Source organism: Cherax quadricarinatus, chromosome 42, assembly GCF_038502225.1.
Source record: "Cherax quadricarinatus isolate ZL_2023a chromosome 42, ASM3850222v1, whole genome shotgun sequence".
Taxonomy (NCBI): domain Eukaryota; kingdom Metazoa; phylum Arthropoda; class Malacostraca; order Decapoda; family Parastacidae; genus Cherax; species Cherax quadricarinatus.
Window position 1 is genome coordinate 22,093,672 of NC_091333.1, and position 21,347 is coordinate 22,115,018.

General features: G+C 39.6%; 1 protein-coding gene across 6 annotated transcripts in view; it reads right to left on the minus strand.

Moving 5' to 3' along the window:
- The window catches only part of ida (anaphase promoting complex subunit 5 ida), a 348,644-nt gene that overhangs the window by 150,499 nt on the left and 176,798 nt on the right, over positions 1-21,347 (minus strand). For all 6 annotated transcript variants that reach the window (XM_070093406.1, XM_070093405.1, XM_070093407.1 and 3 more), the window contains 2 exons: positions 14,769-14,883; positions 2,749-2,877 (listed from right to left, as the gene is read on the minus strand). In XM_070093406.1, the coding sequence (XP_069949507.1) occupies positions 2,749-2,877; positions 14,769-14,883 (244 nt within the window). The remainder of the gene's footprint in view (positions 1-2,748; positions 2,878-14,768; positions 14,884-21,347) is intronic.

Sequence of the window (21,347 nt, forward strand, 5' to 3'; positions counted from 1 at the left end):
TAAGGGGAATGTGTGGTGTAAATACAGTGGACCCCCGCATAACGATCACCTCCGAATGCGACCAATTATGTAAGTGTATTTATGTAAGTGCGTTTGTACATGTATGTTTGGGGGTCTGAAATGGACTAATCTACTTCACAATATTCCTTATGGGAACAAATTCGGTCAGTACTGGCACCTGAACATACTTCTGGAGTGAAAAAATATCGTTAACCGGGGGTCCACTGTATTATGCAGAAAATTCGGAGTGTGGAAATTAGGAGAATGTGTGGAGTTAATAAAAGTATTAGTCAGAGGGCTGAAGAGGGGTTGTTGAGGTGGTTTGGTCATTTAGAGAGAATGGATCAAAGTAGAATGACATGGAGAGCATTTAAATCTGTAGGGGAAGGAAGGCGGGGTAGGGGTCGTCCTCGAAAAGGTTGGAAGGAAGGGCTAAGGGAGGTTTTGTGGGCGAGGGGCTTGGACTTCCAGCAGGCGTGCGTGAGCGTGTTCGATAGGAGTGAATGGAGACGAATGGTATTTGGGACCTGACGATCTGTTGGAGTGTGAGCAGGGTAATATTTAGTGAAGGGATTCAGGGAAACCGGTTATTTTTATATAGCCGGACTTGAGTCCTGGAAACAGCCAGTACAATGCCTGCACTCTAAAGGAGGGGTTCGGGATACTGACAGTTTGGAGGGATATGTTGTGTATCTTTATACGTATATGCTTCTAAGCTGTTGTGTTCTGAGCACCCCTGCAAAAACAGTGATTATGTGTGAGTGAGGTGAAAGAGTTGAATGATGATGAAAGTATTTTCTTTTGGGGGATTTTCTTTCTTTTCGGGTCACCCTGCCTCAGTGGGAGACGGCCGATTTGTTAAAAAAAAGAAACGTAATTATTATTAATTAAGATGACATTCATAAATATGTACCTCCCTTTCTCTTCCATTTTATTTTTTCTGTCTTATTCCCTTCCTCTCTCCTAGTTGAGGGGTCCTCCCAGCTGGAACTTAAGCCACTGCCAGTAATTGCAGCTAATGTCTCTTTCCATTCAATTGCTTATCAAAGACAGATATAATTACAATTTATAATATAGCAATAGTTGCTAATAAAACCATAGGACAGTAAAAATAAAAGAGGCAATAAGAAAATATTGCATAATTTTTAACTCACGTCTGCTTGCCTTAATGTGTCTGAACACCTGTCTCTGTGACTGACTTTAGTCATGGCATAAATATAAAATCTTGCAATTTCACTCTCTACATACTATAGTTTTTACGAGTTTAGCCATTTTTATTATTAAGGCTGATAATGTCATATAGTGTATGAAAGGAAGGAGCGTGACTGAAAGGCTGTGACACCATTATCCTCAATTGCATGTACAATCCCTACACTGCCTCCACATTTATTATTTTTCACTTTTTACTTTATGAGATGCCTTTATCCATGATATATGGCAATTTGATGTAGATGTGGTGGCTTCCTCAATGTCTGGCACAATATGGTTAAGAAATATTGATTTTTTTGTACTATATGTATAACAAGTGAGTGTAAAACGGAAGCCTGTAATTTTTTACACGATGGTAGGATTCCTGGTGTCTTTTTTTTTCTGTCTCATACACATGCAAGATTTCAGGTACATCTTGCTACTTCTACTTACACTTAGGTCACACTACACATACTTGTACAAGCATATATATACACACCCCTCAGGGTTTTCTTCTATTTTCTTTCTAGTTCTTGTTCTTGTTTATTTCCTCTTATCTCCATGGGGAAGTGGAACAGAATTCTTCCTCCGTAAGCCATGGGTGTTGTAAGAGGCAACTAAAATGCCAGGAGCAAGGGGCTAGGGCATACTGAAGTGGCAAGGCCTATAGGTGGCAGCACCAGCATGGCGCGAAATATGAACTAAGCTGGCAGACAGCATGGGCTGTCTGTGCAGACAGTACAGGCTGTCTACACTTCTGTATATATTACTAAATGTAAAAGGAGAAACTTTTGTTTTTTCTTTTGGGCCACCCCACCTCGGTGGGATACGGCCGGTGTGTTGAAAGAAAGAAAGAAAGAAAGATGTATAACAAATTTTAGGGAAAGATATTCACATATTTATTTTATTTCTTCTCATTTGTTCAGGATAAAAAAAAAAATACTGTACTGAATAGGCTCTACTAAGAAGAGGGAGAAGCCTGATGTGGGCAGAGAAAAGGAATAAAACAGTGAAAAAACAAGTAGGTTGGATTAAGATTGAAATGCAAAAAAAAAGGTTAGAATATGGTTTTTAGAATGGTTACTAAGGACTGAGAGAAGGAAGCAACTGATAACATTCTGTAACCACCACAAGGAATGAGGCATCAAGAGCTTTTTTGTTTTTTACCTTTTTTTTTTTTTTTTTGAGGATCATCACCTCCATGGCAAGGTCCCAGACCAAATTTACTGGTGATAGCCTCATCAATCAGGCTGTTGATGATAGCACCACATGGTCCAACTAAAGCTGATTATGAAATGACTTGAGGAAATTATCAAGGTCCTACAAGAAAATAGCTAAAAGTCTGTTGAGTAATACAAGTTTTGGACCTTTTACATTTATTTTTTTTAACTCTTCCTGTTTTACTAGAGGTACTTTGAACCATCTGTCGAGTTATATTTTATCTCAGAGAGTAATTTTAGTGTACAGATTGAAGGTAAGAAACATACATTATAATCTACAGTGACTGATACTCTATCAATAAAAATGTAAAGGCTAAGACATTTACAAGATAAGACTAACCTGTAAAAGATATGCAGGTGTTGCTCTGGTGTGAGCAAGCTGAGCTGCATGATTGAGGCGACCTAAGGAACGAAGATAGCTCAGTGAGAGTTCACTGCTTTTAACCATTGATCGTCTCATCAACTGGGCCTGAAATGTGAATTCTAAGTATTAATGCATTACATATGATATACTTTCTGCTATTCTACACAGTTTTAGTAAGGAACACCCATTAAATCTGGGAAAAGTTACTGAATTACAAGTCTTAAGTGGCATATGGTTTAAATAATAACAATATACACTGGATGTCTATCGGTCACTTTGCAATCCAGCCCTCTCTAAGTCAATGCGCATGAAAGGAACAGTGCAGGGTGTAGCATAAGTCTCTGATGTAGTTAAATATTAGCACTGAAGATATGAAGTAAATCAGAAGTATTCACGAGTCATCACATGGACACTAATACCTAATTTTTTCAATAAAAATAGTAAATTAAGACATACACAGCCCAAAACAACTTGAATCTTCCACTAAGAAACCAGCTTTTAACTCCTTGATTGTCACGGTCGTATATATACGTCATAGGAGATACCATGTTTGACGTATTTATACATAAATTCTAGTGGCTTCAAATGAAGCAGGAAAAAGCTGGTAGGCCCACATGTGAGAGAATGGGTCTCCATGGTCAGTGTGTACCATATAAAAAAAATTGGGGAGCCAGTGGTGCATTGTGGGAATGCCATTTCAGTCGTCCTTTTTCAGCATGTCTAGCGGTAAGAAATATGTGACTCCCCAGCAACATCTGGGACTCTTCTCTTCCCAAGTGATGCTCTAACACAGATGGAAGTGTCAGTGAAGATCAATTTCATGATTTCGAGGAGTTTGAGACCAAAAGCAATGGAAGAGGGAGGGAGGGAGGGAGGGAGGGAGGGAGGGAGGGAGGGAGGGAGGGAGGGAGGGAGGGAGGGAGGGAGGGAGGGAGGGAGGGAGGGAGGGAGGGAGGGAGGGAGGGAGGGAGGGAGGGAGGGAGGGAGGGAGGGAGGGAGGGAGGGAGGGAGGGAGGGAGGGAGGGAGGGAGGGAGGGAGGGAGGGAGGGAGGGAGGGAGGGAGGGAGGGAGGGAGGGAGGGAGGGAGGGAGGGAGGGAGGGAGGGAGGGAGGGAGGGAGGGAGAAGAAGAAGAAGAAGAAGAAGAAGAAGAAGAAGAAGAAGAAGAAGAAGAAGAAGAAGAAGAAGAAGAAGAAGAAGAAGAAGAAGAAATAATAATAATAATAATAATAATAATAATAATAATAATAATAATAATATGTAATAATAAGTTCCCTTGAAGCATGGAAAACAGTTCACCCCATGACAGTGACAAGATAAGTGGAGATAACATCTGATAAGAGCTGACGTTTGATGAGCGTAAACGAGGGGGGGGGGTGCAGCTGATAAGAAAAGATTAGATGACCACAAACATTTCTGTCTGTCTATTTGTCTGTCTGCCAAGCTCCCTGTCTATCCGTCTAGATCTCTGCCTCAGAGAGAGCCACAAGACTGTGTCATCATCACGTTTACTCACATCTTCAAGCAGGGTATCGTAGGTAATTTACACTATGTATACTTGTATTTATGTGTATCTGTGAGACAGAGATAGACAGACAGAGGGAAAGAGAGAGACAGATTGAAAGAGATAGAATGAGGGAGAAAGATAATTAGATAGAATGGAGGGGAAGCAATATCCCACCCCATTGTTTTGACAGGCGGTAGGGGGAGTGAGTAATGAAATAATATGTCATTTTGACAGCTGCCGACTCCTGACTCAAAATAATTATAAGCCACACACTCGCACACAAGACAAGCTTGCTGAATGAAGATAATAGCAGTTTTATGAAAGTATCTAGTGACTATATATGTGTATATATATTAAAGAAACCAGAAGGAAGAATGGAAGGCAGGAATGAAGGAAGGGCGAGATCAAAGGAAGGAAAAAAGGAAAGACGAAGGAAGGTAGGAAAGGAAGGTAGGAAAGGAAGGTAGGAAGGAATGATGACACACAACCATTTACCTAGGATAACTACATAACACAACTGCCTGCTAATACTTTGAAGAAAACTGCTCAGACGAGGTGTTTTGTCTTTGCACATAAAAAAAAACTTCCACAAAAATGCACACACACACTGGTTTTATGTGTGAGGAGTGTAAAACACCATTGTGTATGACACCATGTTTCAAAGAGTTACACAAGCTGCAGAACTTCTAGGAATATGTCCAGTGACTGTATATTGGTATATATATATTATAGAACAATAGTAATAAAAATTTTTTGTACTGTTTGTTTTTGTAAACAAGTTTTGTAAACAATATATTGATAATTATGTTTGTGTGCTTATTGTGTTGTATACAATGAGTGTATATATGTACATTGCACCTTACTTTGGTCTCACAGGCCACATAAGTTATGTGAAAAAATAAAATAGTGAAAAAAACAACAAACCTTCAAATACAAGTACATAAACCAAAGTTTACCGGGTGAGCGGCAGTCACCGCTGTTGCCATATGCAGCTCATTTTCTGCCAACTTCATGCCTCTATATCTGGGTAAGTACTGATGGGAATTTTTTTTTGGGGGGCTAAAACAATCAGAAAAATAATCTTAACATTTTCATAAGAAAAAGTAATTTTTTTTTTCGAATATTTTGCGACACCAGGAGACACTTCAGGATTGGGCCTTTCGACAGTCAAAGGGTTAAGGCAGGCTGAAGAACTATTCTTTCCTTATTTCAAAAAGATCAACATCTTAAAATACACTAGCATATTAATCCTTTTGTTGTCTGTCAGGTAGAACTATGTTGTTGAGACCAGAGTCCCTTACGTAGTTCTACAGTCATGAGCTCAACTCACTCAGATAAGCTGTGAGCAGTAAATTTTGGCCTAGTCTCTGTACTGAGTGTATACAGCATAAAAAAAATCCTGACTCACATGGTGCACGATGGAAAGAACAAAACTGACCATGTGTTTGGTTTAAAACAACAAATTTGAGGTGTTTCCTAGGTTGGTTTTTATAGTTTTATTGGCTGGTTCATGGTAACATTTGACAGAATGGAAGAAATACTACTGAAATACAGATAATTTTAATTGGTATCAGAAATGGAAGTACAGTTGTACCTCAAGTTTTGAACAGCTCCCAGCTCGAACAATTATGTAAGTGTATTTTTGGGGGTCTGAAACGGACTAATCTAATTTACATTATTCCTTATGGGAACAAATTCGTTAGGTATCGGCACTCGAACAGCCTTCTGGAACGAATTAAGTTCGCAACTCGAGGTACCACTGTAGTTTGAAATCAGCCACAAAATAGCAGAAAGATTTGACTTTTGCTGATATTCCTGAAGAAGGGTAAAGCGCCCCTATATCCCACTCTTGTTTTTTTTTTTCGTTTTTTTAGTAGGTTTGATTCAATTATTCAGATTCTGTAACAGTGACCAATCATTCCTGGTTATGTTTTACTATCCAAGAAATAGAGAAAATCTTTGATTTTTTTATTATATTTTTATTAACACACTGGCCGATTCCCACCAAGGCAGGGTGGCCCGAAAAAGAAAAACTTTCACCATCATTCACTCCATCACTGTCTTGCCAGAAGGGTGCTTTACACTACAGTTTTTAAACTGCAACATTAACATCCCTCCTTCAGAGTGCAGGCACTGTACTTTCCATCTCCAGGACTCAAGTCCGGCCTGCCGGTTTCCCTGAATCCCTTCATAAATGTTACTTTGCTCACACTCCAACAGCACGTCAAGTATAAAGAACCATTTGTCTCCATTCACTCCTATCAAACACGCTCACGCATGACTGCTGGAAGTCCAAGCCCCTCGCACACAAAACCTCCTTTACCCCTCCCTCCAGCCTTTCTTAGGCCGACCCCTTCTTAGGCCGACCCCTACCCCGCCTTCCTTCCACTACAGACTGATACACTCTTGAAGTCATTCTGTTTTGCTCCATTCTCTCTACATGTCCGAACCACCTCAACAACCCTTCCTCAGCCCTCTGGACAACAGTTATGATAATCCCGCACCTCCTCCTAACTTCCAAACTATGAATTCTCTGCATTATATTCACACCACACATTGCCCTCAGACATGACATCTCCACTGCCTCCAGCCTTCTCCTCACTGCAACATTCATCACCCATGCTTCACACCCATATACGAACGTTGGTAAAACTATACTCTCATACATTCCCCTCTTTGCCTCCAAGGACAAAGTTCTTTGTCACCACAGACTCCTAAGTGCACCGCTCACCCTTTTCCCCTCATCAATTCTATGATTCACCTCATCTTTCATAGACCCATCCGCTGACACGTCCACTCCCAAATACGTATCTGAATACATTCACCTCCTCCATACTCTCTCCCTCCAATCTGATGTCCAATCTTTCATCACCTAATCTTTTTGTTATCCTCATAACCTTACTCTTTCCTGTATTCAATTTTAATTTTCTTCTTTTGCATACCCTACCAAATTCATCCACCAACCTCTGCAACTTCTCTTCAGAATCTCCCAAGAGCAGAGTGTCATCAGCAAATAGCAACTGTGACAACTCCCACTTCATGTGCGATTCTTTATCTTTTAACTCCACGCCTCTTGCCAAGACCCTCGCCTTTACTTCTCTTACAACCCCATCTATAAATATATTAAACAACCATGGTGACATCATCATTTTTTTTTGTGATGATAAATTCAGAAAGTCCTAGGTAGTAGGTTGGTAAACAGCAACTGCCCAGGGAAGTACTACCGTCCTGCCAAGTGAGTGTAAAACGGAAGCCTGTAACTGTTTTATATGATGGTAGGATTTCTGGTTTCTTTTTTTTCTATCTTTTTTTTTCTGTCTCTTACACGTGCAAGATTTCAGGTACGTCTTGCTACTTCTACTTATAGTACTTAGGTCACACTACACAAACATGTACAAGCATATATATACACACACCCCTCTGGGTTTTCTTCTATTTTCTTTCTAGTTCTTGTTCTTGTTTATCTCCTCTTACCTCCATGGGGAAGTGGAACAGAATTCTTCCTCCATAAGCAAGGGGCTAGTAACCCCTTCTCCTGTATATATTACTAAATGTAAAAGGAGAAACTTTCGTTTTTCCTTTTGGGCCACCCCACCTCGGTGGGATATGGCCGGTGTGTTGAAAGAAAGAAAGAATTCAAAAAGTAAGGTAAGTGTGATATAGAAGAGGCCTGGGGATATGATTAATGAAGGGAGGAAATGTTTTAGTGCCTGGAATGTCTACAGTGTTTATTTTGGGCTTTGTTTTTAAACTGATTTTTTTGTTAATTTTGCATAAAACTGGGCAAATTACCAACTTTTGTAAACTTTATAGGGTAGTTTTGAATGGAAGGCATACTAGTGAAATAGCTAAGGATTTGGTTGAAATGAGCAATATAATTAGCTTAAAATAGGACTCAGTTGATGAAATCACTGATGTATAAATTGTGCCCATGTGAGAGCTAAGACGTTCTCCTGCCATAAAGTCATATTGAACTTAATTTGAGTCTGTTAAGATTTTTCCATAAATAAACTTTGCTACCAAATTATAAGTTTAATTTGTCTTTATTGAGACTAACCCACAATGTTAAATGAGATTTAACGTTATATGCAAGATAGTTCTTATGACAACAACTAGATATAAATAAAGTTCAAACAATGTATGTACACAAGACTGAGTTCACATGATTCTGTCATGGTCAGTACCTATGTTTAGTCTTAAGTAGTGTGTAAGCATCAGCATTAGTCTGCCCAAAATACACAGCTTTCTTTTGTGCTTAACAATATTTTATTACATGTAAACTACATTGTTTATACTGCACAAGGAAATAATGTTTTTTGTCATCCCTTGCAGGGAAATTGTAGAGATCTTTCTGCCATGTCATTCATCCCTTGCAGGGAAAGTTTGGAGATCTTTCTGTCATGGTCATCCCCTGCAGGGAAATTCAGAAAACAAACAATGCATCAATTACAGTGGACCTCCAATTTTCATCCAGTGCGGAAATCGTACAATTCGGATTTCGAGCACTTTTTTCAGCGAAATTTTTCCTCAGGTTTCGTACATCCGCTCAGAAATTGTCCATATCAGACATGGCCACCTGCCTGGGACGCCGCTTCTCACGCATACCAGATTCAGTCTGCCTCTGTCCCTCGTGGAGTTAGCAATACTCTGCGTGTTCATCCATTACTTTTTGTGCTTGTTTATTGATTGTGACTGTGAAATAAGCCACCATGGGGCCAAAAAAAATTCAGTGCCAGCCCTTTGGAAAAAAAGGTGATAAACATGATAGAATTCAAGAAAGAACTTGTAGTAAAATACGAAAGTGGTGTACATGTGGCCAAGCTCGCCAGGATGTATGGGATGTGGAAGAGTTGGTGGAGGACCACAGGGACGAGCTAACCACTGAAGAGCTGCAAGATCTTCAACTGGAACAGCAACAGATTACAGCTGAGGAAATTGCTTCAAAGGAGGAAAAGGAAGACAGAGAGAAGAATGTGCCTTCTTCAGTGATTAAGGATACGTGTGCAAAGTGGAGCGAGTTTCAGAGCTTTGCAGAGAATTATCACCCTAACAAAACTGTTGCAAGCCGTGTCTGCAACATGTTCATTGACAATGTCTTGTCCTATTTTAGGCAAATCTTAAAGAGATGCCAGAAACAGGCCTCTCTGGATGGATTTTTTGTGTGACAGGGGTGCAGTGACTCTCAAGCTGGTCCTAGTGCTAGTAAAAGACAAAGAAGGGAAGTAACCTCGGATAGGATTTTGATACCTAAAGTCCTTATGGTGGGGATTCCCTTTCCAAACAATAAGCTCAACTCCCTCTCCCCTCCTCGCCTTCTTCCATATGCCAATAAGAGTCTTCAATAAAGGTATGTAATGTTCATTTATCGTTAAAAGTAGTCAATCTATATTTATTTCTCATTGTTTTCTGTGTGTACAACTATAGTTAATCTCTATAAAATGTATATTTTGCTAATATTTTTGGGTGTCTGGAACGGATTAATTGGATTTACATTATTCCTTATGGGAAATATTACTTTGGTTTTTGTCCATTTTGGATTTTGGCTGACCTTCTGGAACAGATTAACCCTTTCAGGGTTGAGAGGCCCTCTCCTAAACTTGTTCTCAGGGTCGAAAATTTTTCAGAGAAAAAAAAATTATTTTTTTTCTTATGAAAAGATAGAGAATCTTTTCCCAATCATAATGCCACGAAAAGTATGAAATTTCATGGAAACTTACAGAATTATGCTCTCACAAAGTTAGCGGTCTCGACAATGTTTATGCATAGGTGATTTTGCCCACTTTGAGCCCTACTTTCAGCCAATTCCAGTGTACTAGTCGACAAAAGTCATAACTATTTCGCTAGAACTCCATTTTTCCTATCGAGTGAGTACAAGAAACCACCCATTAACCGATTTCAACTATCCAATAAAGTGGTCAGAAATTAGCAATTTTGCCAATTTCACACAAATTTCAAAAGATGCCAGTTTCCAAATAGGGTCCAGAATAAACAAGACAGACATTCCTGGCACTAAAATGACATTTCCTCTGTCCATTAGTCATGTACCCACACCCCTCTTATATTTCTTTTGCTTTCCACTTCAAATTTTTATTCTCGCAAAAAATAGAAGATTTACTATTACTCAGACTACTGCATTAGTGTAGAAATGGTATAAATAATATCATCGCACTTGTGAAAGAATATCAGACTCACCAGTTAACGTGTATTTGACGCGTGGCATGATTTGTTTACTTTTGAACTTCGGCAAAAATCGAACATTTCTGCTACTTTGAGCTCAATTTCAAGGCACTTTTCATTGTGAAACCAAACAAAATCACCTCCATTTCTGTAATATGTCTTCCATTCTATAAAATGAGACTAGGAAAACTAGAAGACAACCATAAATACTATACGAAAATACATTGCAAAGCCGCCGTTTTAAACCAAAAACACGGTCATTTTTTTTTTTCATTACGCACTGTTTGCTGCGGAATTTTTTTTTATACTGTGCACACTGACCACAGAGACCCATTCTTTCATATGTAGGCCTACCAGCTTTCTCTCGGTAGATTTGAAGGCGCTAGAATTTAGGCGTACTAGTACGTCAATAACCCTGGTGCATAAGCCGTGCTAGTACGTTGGAAACCCTGAAAGGGTTAAGGACGAAAACAGGGGTATTACTGTATATTAAAACAAGAGTTGCCATCCATATAACTTTACCCATACCTTTATTTGACTTTTATCTTTTCAATGGACAAATAAAAATTTGATAAAAATTTAACTAAACTATAATGTAGAGTAATGAAGCATCAATTTTTGCCTCAATATAAATATTGTATGATGCTTAAATGCTTAAATGTGCGTGGATGTAGTGCGGATGACAAGAAACAGATGATTGCTGATGTTATGAATGAAAAGAAGTTGGATGTCCTGGCCCTAAGTGAAAAAAAGCTGAAGGGGGTAGGGGAGTTTCAGTGGGGGGAAATAAATGGGATTAAATCTGGAGTATCTGAGAGAGTTAGAGCAAAGGAAGGGGTAGCAGTAATGTTAAATGATCAGTTATGGAAGGAGAAAAGAGAATATGAATGTGTAAATTCAAGAATTATGTGGATTAAAGTAAAGGTTGGATGCGAGAAGTGGGTCATAATAAGCGTGTATGCACCTGGAGAAGAGAGGAATGTAGAGGAGAGAGAGAGATTTTGGGAGATGTTAAGTGAATGTATAGGAGCCTTTGAACCAAGTGAGAGAGTAATTGTGGTAGGGGACCTGAATGCTAAAGTAGGAGAAACTTTTAGAGAGGGTGTGGTAGGTAAGTTTGGGGTGCCAGGTGTAAATGATAATGGGAGCCCTTTGATTGAACTTTGTATAGAAAGGGGTTTAGTTATAGGTAATACATATTTTAAGAAAAAGAGGATAAATAAGTATACACGATATGATGTAGGGCAAAATGACAGTAGTTTGTTGGATTATGTATTGGTAGATAAAAGACTGTTGAGTAGACTTCAGGATGTACATGTTTATAGAGGGGGCCACAGATATATCAGATCACTTTCTAGTTGTAGCTACACTGAGAGTAAAAGGTAGATGGGATACAAGGAGAATAGAAGCATCAGGGAAGAGAGAGGTGAAGGTTTATAAACTAAAAGAGGAGGCAGTTAGGGTAAGATATAAACAGCTATTGGAGGATAGATGGGCTAATGAGAGCATAGGCAATGGGGTCGAAGAGGTATGGGGTAGGTTTAAAAATGTAGTGTTAGAGTGTTCAGCAGAAGTTTGTGGTTACAGGAAAGTGGGTGCAGGAGGGAAGAGGAGTGATTGGTGGAATGATGATGTAAAGAGAGTAGTAAGGGAGAAAAAGTTAGCATATGAGAAGTTTTTACAAAGTAGAAGTGATGCAAGGAGGGAAGAATATATGGAGAAAAAGAGAGAGGTTAAGAGAGTGGTGAAGCAATGTAAAAAGAGAGCAAATGAGAGAGTGGGTGAGATGTTATCAACAAATTTTGTTGAAAATAAGAAAAAGTTTTGGAGTGAGATTAACAAGTTAAGAAAGCCTAGAGAACAAATGGATTTGTCAGTTAAAAATAGGAGAGGAGAGTTATTAAATGGAGAGTTAGAGGTATTGGGAAGATGGAGGGAATATTTTGAGGAATTGTTAAATGTTGATGAAGATAGGGAAGCTGTGATTTCGTGTATAGGGCAAGGAGGAATAACATCTTGTAGGAGTGAGGAAGAGCCAGTTGTGAGTGTGGGGGAAGTTCGTGAGGCAGTAGGTAAAATGAAAGGGGGTAAGGCAGCCGGGATTGATGGGATAAAGATAGAAATGTTAAAAGCAGGTGGGGATATAGTTTTGGAGTGGTTGGTGCAAGTATTTAATAAATGTATGGAAGAGGGTAAGGTACCTAGGGATTGGCAGAGAGCATGCATAGTTCCTTTGTATAAAGGCAAAGGGGATAAAAGAGAGTGCAAAAATTATAGGGGGATAAGTCTGTTGAGTGTACCTGGTAAAGTGTATGGTAGAGTTATAATTGAAAGAATTAAGAGTAAGACGGAGAATAGGATAGCAGATGAACAAGGAGGCTTTAGGAAAGGTAGGGGGTGTGTGGACCAGGTGTTTACAGTGAAACATATAAGTGAACAGTATTTAGATAAGGCTAGAGAGGTTTTTGTGGCATTTATGGATTTGGAAAAGGCGTATGACAGGGTGGATAGGGGGGCAATGTGGCAGATGTTGCAAGTGTATGGTGTAGGAGGTAGGTTACTGAAAGCAGTGAAGAGCTTTTACGAGGATAGTGAGGCTCAAGTTAGAGTATGTAGGAAAGAGGGAAATTTTTTCCCAGTAAAAGTAGGCCTTAGACAAGGATGTGTGATGTCACCGTGGTTGTTTAATATATTTATAGATGGGGTTGTAAGAGAAGTAAATGCGAGGGTCTTGGCAAGAGGCGTGGAGTTAAAAGATAAAGAATCACACACAAAGTGGGAGTTGTCACAGCTGCTCTTTGCTGATGACACTGTGCTCTTGGGAGATTCTGAAGAGAAGCTGCAGAGATTGGTGGATGAATTTGGTAGGGTGTGCAAAAGAAGAAAATTAAAGGTGAATACAGGAAAGAGTAAGGTTATGAGGATAACAAAAAGATTAGGTGATGAAAGATTGAATATCAGATTGGAGGGAGAGAGTATGGAGGAGGTGAACGTATTCAGATATTTGGGAGTGGACGTGTCAGCGGATGGGTCTATGAAAGATGAGGCGAATCATAGAATTGATGAGGGAAAAAGAGTGAGTGGTGCACTTAGGAGTCTGTGGAGACAAAGAACTTTGTCCTTGGAGGCAAAGAGGGGAATGTATGAGAGTATAGTTTTACCAACGCTCTTATATGGGTGTGAAGCATGGGTGATGAATGTTGCAGCGAGGAGAAGGCTGGAGGCAGTGGAGATGTCATGTCTGAGGGCAATGTGTGGTGTGAATATAATGCAGAGAATTCGTAGTTTGGAAGTTAGGAGGAGGTGCGGCATTACCAAAACTGTTGTCCAGAGGGCTGAGGAAGGGTTGTTGAGGTGGTTCGGACATGTAGAGAGAATGGAGCGAAACAGAATGACTTCAAGAGTGTATCAGTCTGTAGTGGAAGGAAGGCGGGGTAGGGGTCGGCCTAGGAAGGGTTGGAGGGAGGGGGTAAAGGAGGTTTTGTGTGCGAGGGGCTTGGACTTCCAGCAGGCATGCGTGAGCGTGTTTGATAGGAGTGAATGGAGACAGATGGTTTTTAATACTTGACGTGCTGTTGGAGTGTGAGCAAAGTAACATTTATGAAGGGATTCAGGGAAACCGGCAGGCCGGACTTGAGTCCTGGAGATGGGAAGTACAGTGCCTGCACTCTGAAGGAGGGGTGTTAATGTTGCAGTTTAAAAACTGTAGTGTAAAGCACCCTTCTGGCAAGACAGTGATGGAGTGAATGATGGTGAAAGTTTTTCTTTTTCGGGCCACCCTGCCTTGGTGGGAATCGGCCAGTGTGATAATAAAATAATAAAAAATGAACATTCAACAAAAAACTGACTAGTATTTTTAAAACTATTTTTCCTCTGTAATGTCCAAGGAAAAATTAGAGGGAAGGAATGAAAAGGATTTTGAGTGGCAGGGTTTTGAATATCAATGTGTGTGTTATGGCTGAGTGCAAGGAGACAAGTAGGTTTTGGATTGTAATGTGCTGTTGAGGAAGAGTAAGTTATTATTTATGAAGGAATTCAGGAAAACTAGTTAGCCAGACTTGAACCCTGGAGTTGGGAAGTACAGTTGCTGAAGGAAGGGTGGGGATGTTGTTGTCACTGTTGCTACTGCCCATGCCCCCCACCCCCAGAATTATGCTATAGTGTGATGTCTGCACATTTCTAGCAAAGCAACTATTAACTGAGTGATAGTGAATATGTTTTCTTCTTTGGGTCACCCTAAACTGGTGGGAAACAGCCAATGTGGTCAAAAATTAATGAATTATGTCATTACATATAGTATAGATAAAGATTTACCTTATGAGTTGGAGATAATGTGTAGAGCCAGGCTAATGCATGTTGTAAGCAGACATGGTCACTACTTTCTTGAGCCAAACGGATAGCCTCTTTAAGCACTGCAAGACCAGCTTTCCTAAACACAATACATAATCATCAGTGTGTCAATATCTGAAACAGCATTTACAATAATAAATTTAGGAGGTGAACACTTAAGACATTCTGGTCTCCATTCAATCTAAAATAACACTATGATTCTACTGTATGAAGATCTCACTTTGTACTTCAAGTGCTTTGTCATCAGCCTTTCTTTCCAAATTGACATATTTAAACTTCCATATTTTATCTAAGCAGTTACTGCTTGGTCTTTATATCTTGGAATCCATTAGAAAAGTTCACTGATTCATTATTCACTCATTCTTTAATGATATGACATGTTCAGTGCCATTTTAGTGAATCTACTCTTGCAATAATAATGTTCAGTACAAAATATAGCTTAATGACCTAACCCATTTGTTTTGTATCTGGCCCACAGGTTATGTCCATTACACATCTTTTTCATGCAGCTTTTTTTTATTCAAATGTCACAATTTGTATTCTTCAGTGATCAAAGGAAAAACACAATAGTATATGTGTCTTGTTTGGGCCAAAAACGTACAGTATTACTACTGTGTATGTAAGTTAAATTACCCAGGGCACTTGTGCCCCTACTAATTTTTAATAATGAATGATGATACATAAATGAATGTGCATACACATAGAGGAAACCAAAGGTAGATGTGACAAAACTAAACTGCATTAAGCAATTATGTAGTATGTTACAAAAAGAAAAAAGTCTAGGAGCTGGAGCTTAACCAATGCATATTCAACTAGTAAATTACAGACACAGTTTTATACTACATTTTATTATACACAATTAAATTCACAAGCAAAAACTGTTCTCCTACCTCAGATAAATTCAAAGCCCAGCCTCTCTAAGGTATATTACCACCCTCTAGCCAGGTTGTGACCCACAACAGTTGACTAACAAAAATAGAAGGGGTAAGTGGTTATTCCAAGAAGCGTTGGAGGGACAAAGTAAAGAAGATTTTGAGTACTAGGGACTCGTGCATCCAGAAGGCTTGTGTAAGCATGACAGGAGAGAGTAAAGACCAGTGATTTTCATGGGTTGATGCACTGTTAGAGTATGAGCAAAGTAACATTTATGAAGGGATCCAAGTAACCTGGCCAGCTGGGCTTGAATCCTGGATGTGGAAAATACAGTGCCTATGTTCTGAGGGAATGGTGCATTTCAGAGGGTAATTTGAATTGTAATGTCTACACATTTCTGGTAAGACAAAGATAAAATAAATGATGGTGAATGAGTGTCCTTCTTTTGGGTCACCCTACCACAGTTGGAGATGGCCAGTTTTGTGCATGATGTATATAAACAAAATATTTGTAGGCCTCAAATTTGCTGCCAGCCAATGTCACAGCTCAACTGTATAGGTGTCTTGTCATCCTGTTATGCCTAGAAAAAATGTATGGCCAGTCAGGAGCAAGTAGTGCTGCATTATGTACACCACCACCAATTCAATAAGACATGTAAACAGGTAGTAGGTTGGTAGACAGCAGCCGCCCAGGAAAGTACTGCCGTCCTGCCGGATGACTGTGAAGCAGAAACCTGTAACTGTTTTGCATGATGGTGGGATTGCTGGTTTCTTTTTCTGTCTCATAAGCACGCTAGATAACAGGGATATCTTGCTACTCCTACTTACACTTTGGTCACACTTCACAGACACGCACATGCATATATATATACGTACATACATCTAGGTTTTTCTCCTTTTTCTAAATAGCTCTTGTTCCTCTTTATTTCTTCTATTGTCCATGGGGAAGTGGAAAAGAATCTTTCCTCTGTAAGCCATGCGTGTCGTATGAGGCGACTAAAATGCCGGGAGCAATGGGCTAGTAACCCCTTCTCCTGTAGACATTTACTAAAAAAGAGAAGAAGAAAAACTTTATAAAACTGGGATGCTTAAATGTGCGTGGATGTAGTGCGGATGACAAGAAACAGATGATTGCTGATGTTATGAATGAAAAGAAGTTGGATGTCCTGGCCCTAAGCGAAACAAAGCTGAAGGGGGGTAGGGGAGTTTCGGTGGGGGGAAATAAATGGGATTAAATCTGGAGTATCTGAGAGAGTTAGAGCAAAGGAAGGGCTAGCAGTAATGTTGAATGATCAGTTATGGAAGGAGAAAAGAGAATATGAATATGTAAATTCAAGAATTATGTGGATTAAAGTAAAGGTTGGATGCGAGAAGTGGGTCATAATAAGCGTGTATGCACCTGGAGAAGAGAGGAATGTAGAGGAGAGAGAGAGATTTTGGGAGATGTTAAGTGAATGTATAGGAGCCTTTGAATCAAGTGAGAGAGTAATTGTGGTAGGGGACCTGAATGCTAAAGTAGGAGAAACTTTTAGAGAGGGTGTGGTAGGTAAGTTTGGGGTGCCAGGTGTAAATGATAATGGGAGCCCATTGATTGAACTTTGTATAGAAAGGGGTTTAGTTATAGGTAATACATATTTTAAGAAAAAGAGGATAAATAAGTATACAAGATATGATGTAGGGCGAAATGACAGTAGTTTGTTGGATTATGTATTGGTAGATAAAAGACTGTTGAGTAGACTTCATGATGTACATGTTTATAGAGGGGCCACAGATATATCAAATCACTTTCTAGTTGTAGCTACACTGAGAGTAAAAGGTAGATGGGATACAAGGAGAATAGAAGCATCAGGGAAGAGAGAGGTGAAGGTTTATAAACTAAAAGAGGAGGCAGTTAGGGTAAGATATAAACAGCTATTGGAGGATAGATGGGCTAATGAGAGCATAGGCAATGGGGTCGAAGAGGTATGGGGTAGGTTTAAAAATGTAGTGTTAGAGTGTTCAGCAGAAGTTTGTGGTTACAGGAAAGTGGGTGCGGGAGGGAAGAGGAGCGATTGGTGGAATGATGATGTGAAGAGAGCAGTAAGGGAGAAAAAGTTAGCATATGAGAAGTTTTTACAAAGTAGAAGTGATGCAAGGAGGGTAGAGTATATGGAAAAAAAGAGAGAGGTTAAGAGGGTGGTGAAGCAATGTAAAAAGATAGCAAATGAGAGAGTGGGTGAGATGTTATCAACAAATTTTGTTGAAAATAAGAAAAAGTTTTGGAGTGAGATTAACAAGTTAAGAAAGCCTAGAGAACAAATGGATTTGTCAGTTAAAAATAGGAGAGGAGAGTTACTAAATGGAGTGTTAGATGTATTGGGAAGATGGAGGGAATATTTTGAGGAATTGTTAAATGTTGATTAAGATAGGGAAGCTGTGATTTTGTGTATAGGGCAAGGAGGAACAACATCTTGTAGGAGTGAGGAAGAGCCAGTTGTGAGTGTGGGGGAAGTTCGTGAGGCAGTAGGTAAAATGAAAGGGGGTAAGGCAGCCGGGATTGATGGGATAAAGATAGAAATGTTAAAAGCAGGTGGGGATATAGTTTTGGAGTGGTTGGTGCAATTATTTAATAAATGTATGGAAGAAGGTAAGGTACCTAGGGATTGGCAGAGAGCATGCATAGTTCCTTTGTATAAAGGCAAACGGGATAAAAGAGAGTGCAAAAATTATAGGGGGATAAGTCAACTAAAATGCCGGGAACAATGGGCTAGTAACCCCTTTTCCTGTAAAGATTACTAAAACGAATAAGAAGAAAATTGTCAAAGTGGGAAGTCTGAATGTGCATGGATGTTGTGCAAATGATAAGAAAGAGATGATTGTGGATGTTATGAATGAGAAGAAACTGGATTTCCTGGCTTTAAGTGAAACAAAGCTGAAGGGGGTGGGAGAGTTTCAATGGAGAGGAATAAATGGGATTAGGTCAGGGGTTTCAAATAGAGTTAGAGCTAAAGAAGGAGTAGCAATAATGTTGAAGGATAAGCTATGGCAGGAAAAAGAGGGACTACAAATGTATAAATTCAAGGATTATGTGGAGTAAAATAAAGATTGGATGCGAAAAGTGGGTTATAGTAAGCGTGTATGCACCTGGAGAAGAGAGAAGTGTAGAGGAGAGAGAGAGAGATTCTGGAAAATGTTGAGTGAATGCGTGGGGAGTTTTGAATCAAGTGTGAGAGTAATGGTGGTTGGGGATTTCAATGCTAAAGTGGGTAAAAATGTTATGGAGGGAGTAGTAGGTAATTTTGGGGTGCCAGGGGTAAATGTAAATGGGGAGCCTTTAATTGAGCTATGTGTAGAAAGAAATTTGGTAATAAGTAATACATATTTTATGAAAAAGAGGATAAATAAATATACAAGGTATGATGTAGCACGTAATGAAAGTAGTTTGTTAGATTATGTATTGGTGGATAAACGGTTGATGGGTAGGCTCCAGGATGTACATGTTTATAGAGGGGCAACTGATATATCGGATCATTATTTAGTTGTAGCTACAGTTAGAGTAAGAGGTAGATGGGAAAAGAGGAAGGTGGCAACAACAAGTAAGAGGGAGGTGAAAGTGTATAAACTAAGGGAGGAGGAAGTTCGGGCGAGATATAAGCGACTATTGGCAGAAAGGTGGGCTAGTGCAAAGATGAGTAGTGGGGGGGTTGAAGAGGGTTGGAATAGTTTTAAAAATGCAGTATTAGAATGTGGGGCAGAAGTTTGTGGTTATAGGAGGGTGGGGGCAGGAGGAAAGAGGAGTGATTGGTGGAATGATGAAGTAAAGGGTGTGATAAAAGAGAAAAAGGTAGCTTACGAGAGGTTTTTACAAAGCAGAAGTGTTATAAGAAGAGCAGAGTATATGGAGAGTAAAAGAAAGGTGAAGAGAGTGGTGAGAGAGTGCAAAAGGAGAGCAGATGAAAGAGTGGGAGAGGCACTGTCAAGAAATTTTAATGAAAATAAGAAAAAATTTTGGAGTGAGTTAAACAAGTTAAGAAAGCCTAGGGAAAGTATGGATTTGTCAGTTAAAAACAGAGTAGGGGAGTTAGTAGATGGGGAGAGGGAGGTATTAGGTAGATGGCGAGAATATTTTGAGGAACTTTTAAATGTTAAGGAAGAAAGGGAGGCGGTAATTTCATGCACTGGCCAGGGAGGTATACCATCTTTTAGGAGTGAAGAAGAGCAGAATATAAGTGTGGTGGAGGTATGTGAGGCATTACGTAGAATGAAAGGGGGTAAAGCAGCTGCAACTGATGGGATCATGACAGAAATGTTAAAAGCAGGGGGGGATATAGTGTTGGAGTGGTTGGTACTTTTGTTTAATAAATGTATGAAAGAGGGGAAGGTACCTAGGGATTGGCAGAGAGCATGTATAGTCCCTTTATATAAAGGGAAAGGGGACAAAAGAGATTGTAAAAATTATAGAGGAATAAGTTTACTGAGTATACCAGGAAAAGTATACGGTAGGGTTATAATTGAAAGAATTAGAGGTAAGACAGAATGTAGAATTGCGGACGAGCAAGGAGGTTTCAGAGTGGGTAGGGGATGTGTAGATCAAGTGTTTACATTGAAGCATATATGTGAACAGTATTTAGATAAAGGTAGGGAAGTTTTTATTGCATTTATGGATTTAGAAAAGGCATATGATAGAGTGGATAGAGGAGCAATGTGGCAGATGTTGCAAGTATATGGAATAGGTGGTAAGTTACTAAATGCTGTAAAGAGCTTTTATGAGGATAGTGAGGCTCAGGTTAGGGTGTGTAGAAGAGAGGGAGAATACTTCCCGGTAAAAGTAGGTCTTAGACAGGGATGTGTAATGTCACCATGGTTGTTTAATATATTTATAGATGGGGTTGTAAAAGAAGTAAATGCTAGGGTGTTAGGGAGAGGGGTGGGATTAATTTATGGGGAATCAAATTCAAAATGGGAATTGACACAGTTACTTTTTGCTGATGATACTGTGCTTATGGGAGATTCTAAAGAAAAATTGCAAAGGTTAGTGGATGAGTTTGAGAATGTGTGTAAAGGTAGAAAGTTGAAAGTGAACATAGAAAAGAGTAAGGTGATGAGGGTATCAAATGATTTAGATAAAGAAAAATTGGATATCAAATTGGGGAGGAGGAGTATGGAAGAAGTGAATGTTTTCAGATACTTGGGAGTTGACGTGTCGGCGGATGGATTTATGAAGGATGAGGTTAATCATAGAATTGATGAGGGAAAAAAGGTGAGTGGTGCGTTGAGGTATATGTGGAGTCAAAAAACGTTATCTATGGAGGCAAAGAAGGGAATGTATGAAAGTATAGTAGTACCAACACTCTTATATGGATGTGAAGCTTGGGTGGTAAATGCAGCAGCGAGGAGACGGTTGGAGGCAGTGGAGATGTCCTGTCTAAGGGCAATGTGTGGTGTAAATATTATGCAGAAAATTCGGAGTGTGGAAATTAGGAGAAGGTGTGGAGTTAATAAAAGCATTAGTCAGAGGGCAGAAGAGGGGTTGTTGAGGTGGTTTGGTCATTTAGAGAGAATGGATCAAAGTAGAATGACATGGAAAGCATATAAATCTATAGGGGAAGGAAAGAGGGGTAGGGGTCGTCCTCGAAAGGGTTGGAAAGAGGGGTAAAGGAGGTTTTGTGGGTGAGGGGCTTGGACTTCCAGC